This window comes from Phocoena phocoena, chromosome 8, assembly GCF_963924675.1.
Source record: "Phocoena phocoena chromosome 8, mPhoPho1.1, whole genome shotgun sequence".
NCBI classification, from domain to species: Eukaryota; Metazoa; Chordata; class Mammalia; order Artiodactyla; family Phocoenidae; genus Phocoena; species Phocoena phocoena.
The window spans coordinates 100,075,972-100,088,011 of NC_089226.1; the positions used below are offsets into that span (position 1 = coordinate 100,075,972).

The 12,040-nt window shown below is 54.7% G+C and overlaps 1 protein-coding gene across 1 annotated transcript in view; it reads right to left on the reverse strand.

Annotated features, from left to right (window-relative positions):
- Positions 1–9,773, reverse strand: part of VWCE (von Willebrand factor C and EGF domains) — a 29,971-nt gene extending 20,198 nt beyond the window's left edge. The window contains exons 1-5 of the mRNA XM_065882823.1: positions 9,664–9,773; positions 6,568–6,662; positions 6,357–6,446; positions 5,904–6,032; positions 2,112–2,228 (exon numbers count right to left, since the gene is read on the reverse strand). Of these exons, the coding sequence (XP_065738895.1) occupies positions 2,112–2,228; positions 5,904–6,032; positions 6,357–6,446; positions 6,568–6,662; positions 9,664–9,773 (541 nt within the window). The remainder of the gene's footprint in view (positions 1–2,111; positions 2,229–5,903; positions 6,033–6,356; positions 6,447–6,567; positions 6,663–9,663) is intronic.
- Between the last annotated feature and the right edge of the window lie 2,267 nt (positions 9,774–12,040).

Here is a 12,040-nt window from a genome sequence, read left to right on the forward strand (position 1 = left end):
ACTCTGGCCCAAATTCTTGCCATCTTCCAAAGGCACCATACTCTTGTGGCCCTCCCCCTTTGCCCATGTTCTCCTATCTGCTTGGAATACCTTCCCATCTTGTCTGGCTGGAAAACTCCTACTCATACCTCAAAACTCAGCTTCTATACCACCTCCTCTGTCAAAGCTTCCCCAAGCCATTGTTTGAAATTGGGAAAAAGCTGGAAATGATCTGCATGTTCATCAGTAAGAGAAGAGTGAGTAAACTACGGGATATCTGCACTGCGAAGTACCAGGTAGTAGCTGAAAAGGATAAAGCAAGTCTATTGACCCTGATGTGAAGAGGTTTTCATGACAGATTGTTGAAGGGAAAAAAGCAGGCAGAAGAATGACTGGGTTCACATTGAAGCCCTAATGTGATCTTGCGAAAGTTAACTTCTTTAAGCCTCAGTACTCCTACCAGGAAAATGGAAATAAACAGTACCAACTTCATAGGACAATTTTGAGGACAAAATTGAGAAAATGCATGTTAAATGCTTAGCATGGTGCCAGGAATACAGGAGTTCAACAACTGTAAGCCACCCATCTCTTATCGTCATATCTCTGTAAGTGCACATGTGTGTACGTACACGTACTGGGGAGAGGCAGACAGGGCACTCATCAGATTGATAACTTAGTGCTAGGGATGAACTGCATTCCCTCCAAATTCATAAATGGAAGCCCTAACCCCCAATGTGATGACATTAGGAGGTGGGGCCTTTGGGACATAATTAGGTTTGGATGAGGTCTTGAGGGTGGGGCTCTCATGATGGGATTACTGCCCTTAGAAGAAGAGCCATGAGAGAGCTTGCTCTCTCTCTGCCTTGTGAGGACACAAAGAGAAGGTAGCTGTCTGCAAGGCAGGAAGACAGCCCTCACCAGTAACTGAGTGGGCCAACACTGTGATCTTGTACTTCCCAGCCTCCAGAACTGTGAGAATAAATTTTTGTTGTTTAAGCCACCCAGTTTGTGCTATTTTGTTATAGCAGCCCAAGCAGATACTAAGACACCAGGGCTATTCTCTAGGGAGCACGGAGGTTGGGCGTGGGAGAGATGGCCTGGGGCTAGGGCCATGACTTTTAAAACTTTTAGAGAGCTTCCCTCGTGGCACAGTGGTTGAGAGTCCACCTGCCGATGCAGGGGATGCGGGTTCGTGCCCCGGTCCGGGAGGATCCCACGTGCCGCGGAGTGGCTGGGCCCGTGAGCCACGGCCGCTGAGCCTGCGCGTCCGGAGCCCGTGCTCCGCAACGGGAGAGGCCACAGCAGTGAGAGGCCCGCGTATCGAAGAAAAAAAAAAAACTTTTAAAATAATTTATGAAAATTTCAAACACCCAGAAAATGATACCACAGTATCAAGGGGAGCTTCTGTCTTAGTTGCCTTGTTAAAGAGAGAATGTTTCCTGACATAATTTCTGTAAATAAAAATCATTTTTAAGGAATGAGTCATTATTTGAAAAGGTCTCGCTCATCCTGTTCACTTAGGAGAAAAGATTCCTTCTCTCCCCTGGGCTCCCACAGCACTTAGCCCCTCGACCCGACCGTATTGTTCTTCCCCTCCCACCAGACCGGGGGTGGGGGGAGTGGGGAGGTCGCTGGGGGGCAGGATGTTTTCTTCCTGGCCGTGTGTCTCCAGAGCCCGGCCCAGCACCCCGGCAGGTGGCTGAGGTGACTGTCGCAGCACGGCTCTCCCACAGAGCCCCCGGGACGTGTCAGCCGCCCCCTCAGCCTTCCCCCAGCTCAGTGGCCTCCTCCTTCTGGTGAGTCTCGGCCGCTCCCTCGCCCCCACCACCCCCCTACCCTACAGGGATGGCAGCAGCAGCTTCTACTGAGTCGTGGTCCAGAGCAAAGGCCCTGGCGTCAGACACACCCGCATACAAGCCGACTCCTTCTGCCCCTACTGACAGAAGGGCCTTGGGCAAGCCTCATCCAGAAAGTGAGGATGAGAACAGCATCTCCCTCAGAGGACCGTGGTGAAGCTGAAACGCAATCATGCCTGGAGAGCACGCGCTGGGCCTGGCAGGGCCGTGAGTTCAGCATCAGAGCCTAGCGGCGGTGGCAACGACACCATCATTACCCCTTGCAGAGCCACTCACCTTGGCAGCTGTGGCGGTCAGCAGACAGCTGCAGGCCCGGCCCACACTCGCACACGAACCCGCCTTCTGTGTTCACGCAGTGGCCCTCACAAGAGGAGCTTAAACATTCATCGATGTCTGAGGAGCGAGGAAACACTCTTGCATAGCTCACGCTGAACGTGGTTCGGGTGTGGGGAGAATATGCACCCCACGAGGACCCTGTGCCCACACGGGGCCTGCCCTCAGCAGGGTGGAACCCACCCCCACCCCAGGAAGAAAGAAGGCACCAGGTAAGTCATACAGCTTTAGGGATGCCCCCAGAAAGAAGAGGCCGAGGGGCCAGGTCTCTTTTTGACCCACGCAGAACAGACACGGAGAGGCTGGCTGAGACAGAACTATTTCCAGTGGTCCCACCTGCAGGGCAACCCCAAAAGGGCAGGGGGAATGGGCAGGAAGGCTGATTAAATTCCCTTAAATGCTTATTGAGCACCGCCTGCATGCAGCAGACCTGGAAGGGGGCTGCCGAGGACACAAATGTCACTAAGACACAGTGCTGACTCTCCAGATGGCTGCAGCCTGAGAACGTAGGAGCCACAACATACAACCACGACACACACCCACGAGAGGCCGGCGTGCGGCCGGCGGTATGCACCCTACCAGGGACCGCCCGGCCACGGCAGGTGTGTGCTGGAAGGGAGGTGGACTGAGAGGACCAAGAGGCATCAGGAGGGGGGCCCATAGAGCACAGAGTGTCCGAGAAGCTTCTGGGAAGCACAGGGACCGCCGGGAGCCCAGTCTGGCTGAAGCTCAGGTTCCCGCCGGGGCAGCGTGAGGCCGAGCTGGAGAGGTGGTGGGTAAAGGCTCAGCGATAGAGCGCAAAGGAGTCCCGAAGCTTCTGCCCGGGGTGGGGTGACTGGATCCAAGTAGTGCTTCAGGCCTGAGGGGGGAGGGGGCTGGGAGACAGATCTCCCCAGCCCCGCTTCAAGGCAGCCCTTCCTATCTCAGAACCATGAGAACCTACGAGGTCAGCTCCGCCCACTCCAGTCTACTCTGCCCACTTGAGCCTCCCTCCCACCCCCTGGCCCCCATGCCTGCTGGTCACCTCCGTTCTTTCTTGCTCTTCCCACAGCAGGTACCTTTGGGACCACACCCACCGCTTCTAAGAAGCCCACCTTGATTCACCCGATCCCACTGGGCCCCTTGTGATGGTGGCCAGGGCCCCACTTCCCTGCACTTGCTTTGACATTGGTCTCTGGCTTTTCCTTGGTCCAGTTTGCCTCTGCAATGAGAAGTGTGTCTGGAAAGTACTTCAACCTTCTGGAAGGGGTGCGGTGGGGGGGGGGGGGCGAGCACCAAAACTCCTTCATGGGACCCTTGACCCAATAGTTCTCTTTCTGGGAATAGTCAGAGGGGCTGACAAGAAGCCTCTTTATCGCAGCATTATTTGTAGCAGTGAAACACTGCAGACAAGCTAAGGATGGATAGCACAGAACTGGGTACTTAGATTATAGCAGCTACATCTGCATGTAGATGAAGGAGTTCCATGAAGGAGTTCAAAATGATGTTGTAGGCTGAGCAGCAGGGACCGTCATCCTGCCCTGCCACTACCCCCGGGCTTCCATCCCCACCCCGGGCCCAACTACCCTTCCTGCCCGACCAGATGCAGCCGCAGGTCCCACCGCTCCATTACCAAGAGCTCATGCCACCCAGTTCCTGCATGCTGGAGGAGCCCAAGCCAAAGAGGGGGAGAAGGTCGTGGCCCCGGAAAAGTTCTCATTTCAAGGCACACCTGCGAACCCACACAGGTGAGAAACCTTACCACTGTGACTGGGACGGCCGTGGGTGGAAATCTGCCCGCTCAGATGAACTGACCAGGCACTACGGCAAACACACTGGGCACCGCCCCTTCCAGTGCCATTAGTGCGACCGGGCATTTTCGAGGTCGGACCACCTCGCCTTACACATGAAGAGGCACTTTAAAATCCCCAAACAGTGGATATGACCCACCCTGGCAGACGAGAATTCAGTATTTTTTACCTTTCACACTGTCTTCCCGGTGAGGGGAGGAACCCAGTTGGAAAGCACTACAATCATGGTCAAGTTCCCAACAAGTCAACTTGTGAATGGATAATCAGGAGACATGAGGAAACCAAATGACAAAGAACAGATGGGGTCTGTGACTGGATCTTCTATCGTTCCAATTCTAAATCCAACTTGAATATATATTCCTGGACTTACAAAACGCCAAGGGGGTGACTGGAAGTTGTGGATATCAGGGTATAAATTAGATCCCTGAGCTGGGGGGAGGGAAGACCAGAATCCCTTGAATTGTTTCGATGCAATGTAAGCATAAAGATCACCTTGTATTCTCTTTGCCTTCTAAAAGCCATTATTACGATCTTAGAAGAAGAAGAAATTCAGGTACAGAAAATGTGTTTTAATAGCCTAAACGATGGCGCTTGGTGAGCCTTGGTTCTAAAGGTACCAAATGAGGCCAAAGTTCTCAAACTGCTGCATACTTTGACAAGGAAAATCTATTTTTGTCTTCCGATCTACATTTATGACCTAAGTCAGGTAAATACACATGGTTTACTTTAACCTTTTTATGCAGACGGTCTGTTATGCACTGTGGTTTCAGATGTGCAATAATTTGTACAATGGTTTATTCCCAAGTGTGCCTTAAGCAGAACAAATGTTTTTTTCTATATAGTTCCTTGCCTTAATAAATACGTAATATAAATTTAAGCAAACATCTGTTTTGCATATTTGTAAACTACAAAGTAAAAAAGTGAACATTTTGTGGAGTTTGTATTTTGCATACTCAAGGTGAGAATTAAGTTTTAAATAAACCTATAATATTTTATCTGAAAAAAAATGATGCTATAAGGGCTATTTCCTACTCGCAAGACAAAGTTAAGTGAGAAAAATAATGAAGGAAAACTATAGATAAGGTATGATCCCAATTTTATAAAACAGACAGATGGGCACGCCTGACACACATATACCCACAGTCATACACACTCACAAACACCTACACACCCAGGGGACAGGGCAGGGAAAAAAATAACTTCATTTTCTAACAAACATCTCTGGGTAGGGACTTCTGGGACAGGTTTATTTTCACCTTTCTACCCTTCTTTTACTTTCCAGATGTTCCAAAAGAAGTTATTTTTTACTTTTATATTCAGGGGAAGAAAGGTTATTTTTACAAAATCCAAATTAAAAAAATTAAAAAGGGCTTTCAAGCTCTCCGGAAAGATAGGTAAGAAACTGGTCACGGTGGCTGCCTCTGGGGACAGTAACAGACTGTGCACGGGGAATTTTTTAAATGCTGAACCAATAATACTTTTACAAAATAACTACGGAGTTTCTCTTGGCTCATCTTTCAAATGTCACTTTCCTGAGGGAGGCTTTTTGCGGTCATGCCCACCTCCAGTCCGGTTCCCTGTGCCCCTGTGGGCCCTGGCACTGTGCACTCCACAGGTGATGGCCCCATTATGGGGGGGGGGGGGGACTGTCATTGTCCTTACTTGTCTCCCTGCCTCACATTCTGAAGCAACATAAGAGCAGGGATGGCCCTCGTAACCCCAGCCCCAGCTCAGTCCCCGGTCCACGAGGTGTGCTCAATAAGTATTTGTGAGATAGCAGAAGGGGCATATTTCTTGTGTTTGCCTGCCTGCCTGCTCACTCTTAAACTTCAGAGCTGCTCGTGGCTCAGCTTTGCTCTGGCATCTCTCCGGAGACCGTCCTGGGGGGACAGGGAAGGGACCTCATTCCCGCCCACCCCCTCCCCGCTGCTCCCACGCCTCTCACCAGTACACCTGATGCCGATAGCTGTCTCTGTCATCGAGAAGCCCACGGGACACACTCGGGCCACCTCCTGACAGCCACCATGGTTACAGGTGAGGTCACAGCCGTACTCCCCACAGGGTCCGTGGGCTTCTGAAACAGGCACCGCACCTGTGAGCACGTACCACTTCACAGTCCCAGCCGCCCCCGTCTTCCCCGGCTCCTCCTAAATTCTGCTGGGAAGGGGGCTCTGGAGGCAAACAGGCCTGAGTTTAAATTCAGCTCTGCCACTTACTGGCCGTGTAACCCTGGGTGAGACACTAGCTTCCGTGCCTCAGTTTCATCACCTATACAATGAGAATGCCTACCTAATAGGGTTGTTTGAGAATGATATGCTAGGGCACAACTGCCCAGTGCCTGGTACATTCTCAGCGTAAATAGAGTTCTTCCCATCAGCCATTGCCCGCCCCCAGTTACCTGGGCAGGTGGGCCCTTGCTCTCCATCCTGGCAGGAGCAGACATTGGGAGCGATGCAGATGCCACTCCCGCAGCCAAAGGAGCAGAGGGCTGAGAGGATAAAGACAGGTGAGGGATTGGGGACTGGGGCCCCCAATCTGTCCCTCAGGCAAGCCCAGGGAATGAGCGCCCTGCTGTGGAGGATGTTTGGGGCATGGGGACAGGCACTTACGAAGGGTGCAGTGTCCACTGCCCATGGAGGGCGCCCAGCCAGGGCAGCAGCCACTCCCGAACCCCGAGAGGCAGACGTGGGGGCCCAGCCGGCGTCTGCAAGAGAGGAGAGAGCACCTTCCACATTCTGTACCAAGGGGAGGATTCATCTACTAGGCAGTGAAAGCCTCCCAGCCAGTCAGTACGTCAGTCAACAAACAGTTCTGGAGACCTCCTCCACCCCCACTCCTCGGGAGGACAATGGGAAGTTTCCATAGAAAAATGACTCAGACGGTCAGTCCCTTCTGGAGGCAGGACAAAGACAAAGGTATAAGAGAACAGACACTAGTCTCCTACAGATGCCTGCCACGTGGACACAGAGCAAAGAGGGTCTAAGAGCTGAGGACAGAAGACCGCAATGGATGAAGAGCCGCAGGGATGGCTACCTCAGGGTCTTTGCACTTGCAGTCCCCTCTGTCAGGAACGTTCTTCCCCAGACACACACAGCTCCCCCACTCCTGTAAAAGGTCTCTCTGCTTATGTCACCTTCTCAGAGAGGCCCTGCTTGTCCACCCGTGCCTTGTTTTATTCTGCTTCATAACACTTACTTCCTGGGACATTAAATTACTTATTAGTTTGTTGATTCGTTCATTGCCTGGCTCCCCTACCACTCCCTGAGGACAGGGGCTTCATCTTTCTTCTTCAACTCCGCAGCAAGGGCAGCGCCTGGCACATCATAGGTGCTTAATAAATGGCTGTTGAGGGAAAGGTTGAGAAGGGAAGCCAACAGTAAAGAGAAAGGGGGGAACTGGAGAGAAGTCATTCCCCAGGTGACATCTCTGAGATGGGGGAGGGGGCATCAGTGAGCTGCCCAAAGGAGTGAAGGGGAATCCAGTGTGCTCGAGGCTGGGTGAGGCAGTCCAGCCACGAACAAGCCACTTTCCCCACCTTCAAGGGGCGGACAAGGAACCAGGTATAACAACATAGCAGGACAAGTGCCGGAACATTACAGGCTATGGAGGCCCAAGGAGCTCAGGGGAGGTTTCCTAGGCTGAGGCTGGAGAGAGAGTAGGAGCAGCCAGTGAGAATGGAGGAATGTTCTAGACAGGAGCTGCATGTGCACGGGCCTGGAGGGGGACAGAGACGATGACTAGAACTGGTTCTGGGATGGGATGGGCAGAGGATGATGAAGTCCAGCCTAGTTTGAACTGGGAATCCTGCTGCAAAAGACTAGGGACAAGAAAACCCTTCCCAGGGACTTCCGTGGTGGCACAGTGGTTAAGAATCCACCTGCCCATGCAGGGGATGCGGGTTCGTGCCCTGGTCCGGGAAGATCCCACATGCCGCGGAGCAACCAAGCCTGTGGGCCACAACTACTGAGCCTGCGCTCTAGAGCCTGCAAGCCACAACTACTGAGCCCGTGTGCCACAACTACTGAAGCCCAAGCACCTTGAGCCAGTGCTCTGCAACAAGAGAAGCCACCGCAGTGAGAAGCCCGCGCACCGCAACGAAGAGTAGCCCCCGCTCACCACAACTAGAGAAAGCCCGTGCACAGCAACAAAGACCCAACGCAGCCAAAAATTAATTAATTAATTAATTAATTTAAAAAAAAAAAGAAAACCCGGGCTTCCCTGGTGGCGCAGTGGTTGAGAGTCCGCTTGCCGATGCAGGGGACGCGGGTTCGTGCCCCGGTCCGGGAGGATCCCACGTGCCGCGGAGCGGCTGGGCTCGTGAGCCATGGCCGCTGAGCCTGCGCTCCGCGGCGCGAAGGCCACAGCAGTGAGAGGTCCGCGTACCGCAAAAAAAAAAAAAAAAAAAGGAAAACCCTTCCCAACTGTGTTCTATAGAGCACCCATGATGTGCCAGGCACGGCAGCAGGCACTGGGGACGTGAATGGAAAGACCCAGTCTGCTCTGCGGGAGAATAATCTGTGTCAAAAGTGACAAATATTCTAGAAAGGGAAACTCAGGGCACATGGCAAAACAGAAACGTCTGCAGAAAACTGTCCCTGGAGCCTCCAAGAGCCTTTTCGCTCTCTGAAGTCATCACAGAAGAAGGGGCCCTGGAAGTGGGTGGGGGATGCAGCAGGGATGTCTCACCCGCCGCCCTCGCTGGAGCGATTAGGGCAGCAGCTTGGGAAGGAGAAGCCGGCAGCTCCTGCTCCTCAGATGGGGCTCTCAAAGGGACAGGGGTGCCACCAAAGCGGCAGATGGAAGGATTCCCGGGAGGCTGGTGGAGCCTCACCCTCAGGTGGGCAGGGGCCGAGCGCCCGCCAGAGCGCCCCAAGGAACCTAGGACGGGCGGTGACGGGGAGACAGGTGGCAGGCAGGAAGGCTCTGACACGCCGCGGAGCCGGGCCGATCTGAGCAGGAACTGGCGGTGGCTGCGGAACACACGTGCGAGTTGCGAGCCTGGCGGGGCCGCCCCCCCCGCGCGCCCCCGAGGCCGTGGCCGCGGGCCAGGCCGCCCGCTGACACCGTGTTCCCTAGCTCGGAGCATCACGCACACACGCGCTCGGCCCGCGGCGGCCCGGCCTCCGCCGGGAGGAGACGCTAGGGGAGGGCGACATCAATCGGGAAAGCAAAGGGGCAAAACACCCAACCCCCTCCCGCGCGCACACACAGGCGGAAACCGAAACATAACCCAAAGAGACCCCGGCGGCTACAAGGTCCACGGCGTGCGCAGAGCGTGGACACAGGGAAAGCCCCCAGCCTCAGAGCGGCCAGAGCCGCGGGGCAGGCCAGGCACTGCCTAGGCAGAGCCACGGGCACGTTCGGGAGCGAAAGCCAGACAGTCCGGAGACCAGGTTGCACGTCCCGGGGTCCCTTCGCCAGGGGTCGGGGCTCCACGGGACTCAGTGCGGCTCACCTAGCGCCTGGATCTCCGTTCCCCCCGCCAGATCCCAATCAGGACAGCCCCGGCCAGGGGCGCAGAACGGGCACCCGCCCAGAGCACAAGCTGCTGTCCCTTTGTCCGGACCTCCTGGGCTGCGCCCGCGTGCGAACAGTGGCCCAGGGGGGCGCCCCGACCCACAGCTCCGGGACGCCCCTCCGCGCCTCCCCGCACCGCGCCGGTAGCGCTCCCGCGGAGGGGCAGGGGAAGGGCGCGGGGCGCTTACCTCTCGGCCCCGAAGTGCCCGGGCGTCTTCCTCCCGGTGTAGCCACGGGCCGGGGTCCCTGGTAGCAGGAGCGCGACGCAGGCCGCCCGGAGGAGCAATCCGGCCCACATGACCGGCGGCGGCGGGTCCCCCCGGCTCGGCTAGGCTCCGGCGCCGAGCGCGGGGGAGGGGGCTGCCGGCCCTCGCCCCTCCTCCTGGCGCCGCGGGGAGCGAACCAGCGAGCCCCGAGCTGGCACGCGGAGCCGAGCAGGGGGGCTGGGGACTCCGAGAGGAGGGGCACGGGGCCGCGAGGAGACTCGGCGGACGACTGGGCGGGGGGTCTCTGGCACCTCGGAACGAAACACACAAAAGGCAAAGGCGCCCGCCCGCCGGTGGCCATCAGGGGAGGCGCGGAGCCCGGGGCGGGGGCAAAGATCACCGACCCCTGGGGGCGGGGTTTCGTCCTCGGCCCACACCCCCGGCCCGGGTTTGGGAGTCGGCTTCCTGCGAAGGGCTATGGGCGTCAGACTGAGGCCCGGGGAGGAAAGAGACTCCGGGAACAAGGCTGGAGCAGGAGGCTGCGCGCCCCGGGCATCGCTGGTCTAGGTGGACCCCGAGATGGCTGTGTCGTACAAGGTGGGGCGGTGGGTCGCTTCGCTGCTGAGCGCTTCTAGGCCGGCCCCGAGCCTGCCGACAGGTCTGCACCCTAACCCTGGGTGCGCCGGTCAGTGGGTCCACCAGACAGTCTTGAACCCACAGATTCCTCTTTGTCCCCTTCTGCAGCTGCCTCAGGCCACAGTCAGAAATGGTAGGCAGGGAAGTGGTGAGCGGGTGGCGGATGGAAATCAGGACCATCCAGCTGGGAGAAAGCTGAAAGGTTGACTAAATCCTACCTTCAGCTCTGTGCAGGAACCTTCCCTAGCCGCCCAGACCCCATCAGTCAAGCTTTGGCTTAAACACTTCCAGGGACGAAGACCTATCAAAAGGCAGCCCAATCCAATTTTGAGTAACTCCACTTGTTAGGAAGTGTTTTTTCTTCCCAGTTCAATAACCCCAGTTCCTTCGGTTCTACCTCTGCAGTTCCCACTGGGTACCTCAGCCTGTCACTAGTCCTTAACACTGGTGGCCACAAATGAACATGGTGTGCCAACAGTGGTCTGGACTCTTGCCTCCTTCCTTCCAGATGCCACACTTCTATCAACACAGTCGAATATTACCTGGCAACCCCATGATGCTGTTAGTTCATAACAAAGTTTACAGTAAAGGGAAGCCTCAGATGCTTTTTGGTGTCATGTCTTTTGTTATTAAACACAAGCTACTAAGCCGATTTCCTTACCTGAACCTGTGTGGTTGAGTTTTTGCAGATGTTCGCTTTAGGGCTGTTATCTCACCTTGTTAGTTTTGACCCATCTAAGTAACACATTGTCAACAAGGAGGCTGCCAAAATACTCTGTATCGTGAGACGAATGCTACTTCCATAGTTATGTCCATTCTGAGTCCTAAGGACCCTTTGGCCGTCTTTCCTTTTTGTCTCAAACATCCAAAGGTGCACTTTCCCCCTCTGCCGTTCAGACTGCATTCCTCACTGTCACTTACAAAGTACTTCAATGCCCACCTTCAAGGTCCAGAGTCAGAAATCTAGCCCTGAATTATTCAATAGGGATAAACAAAGCCCTTCCTTCACTCGAGCCCGCAAAATCTATCGCACCACTGCCCTTATCATTCCTACCTAGACCACCACTCAATGTCAAATAAGTGCTCACTCTTCCTGGCCCTAAAAGCTACCCACAAGTTCTTAACACATTTACACAGGACAAGGCTCCTTTTACACACCTGTCACTCCTTGCGCCATCTTCTCTCACACTTCCGCACACCTCGGCTTTCTCCATTCTGAACTCGACTACTTTAGGGTGCCCCAACCCCTCCATAGCTCATCCCTGCAACTCTGGCAGGCTTTGCTCCATATCGGTCAGTGGGCAGCTGCAATGACCGAGATGCGAGTTTGTGCTTAAAGAAAATCTTCATCTACCCTCAGCAGGAGGAGCTCGGGACATTTAAGACTAAATTCCTACCAGTGAATTTTGAAAGAAACTTCCTAAACAGCCCCTGACATTTCTTTCATTTCCCATTTCTTTGACCGTACGGCATTCACCTTGCTCCTCACATCGTTTGCGTCTTTAGTTTGGTTTTCACCGTTTTCTGCTTTTCTTGTCTTTTGGTTTGTTTGCCCTTGAGGCTTCTCAAAGTTTGGACCCTGAGAGTCGCTCACTTAATATCATTCATCTTCAAGGACCAGTTTGGGCACTTATTAGTTCCTCAGTGTTTCCTCCCCAGTTCTGTGGCTTGTGGCTTCTCAGTTACAAAAGGGACCCTCCACCGAGGGCGGAGGATTCAAGTT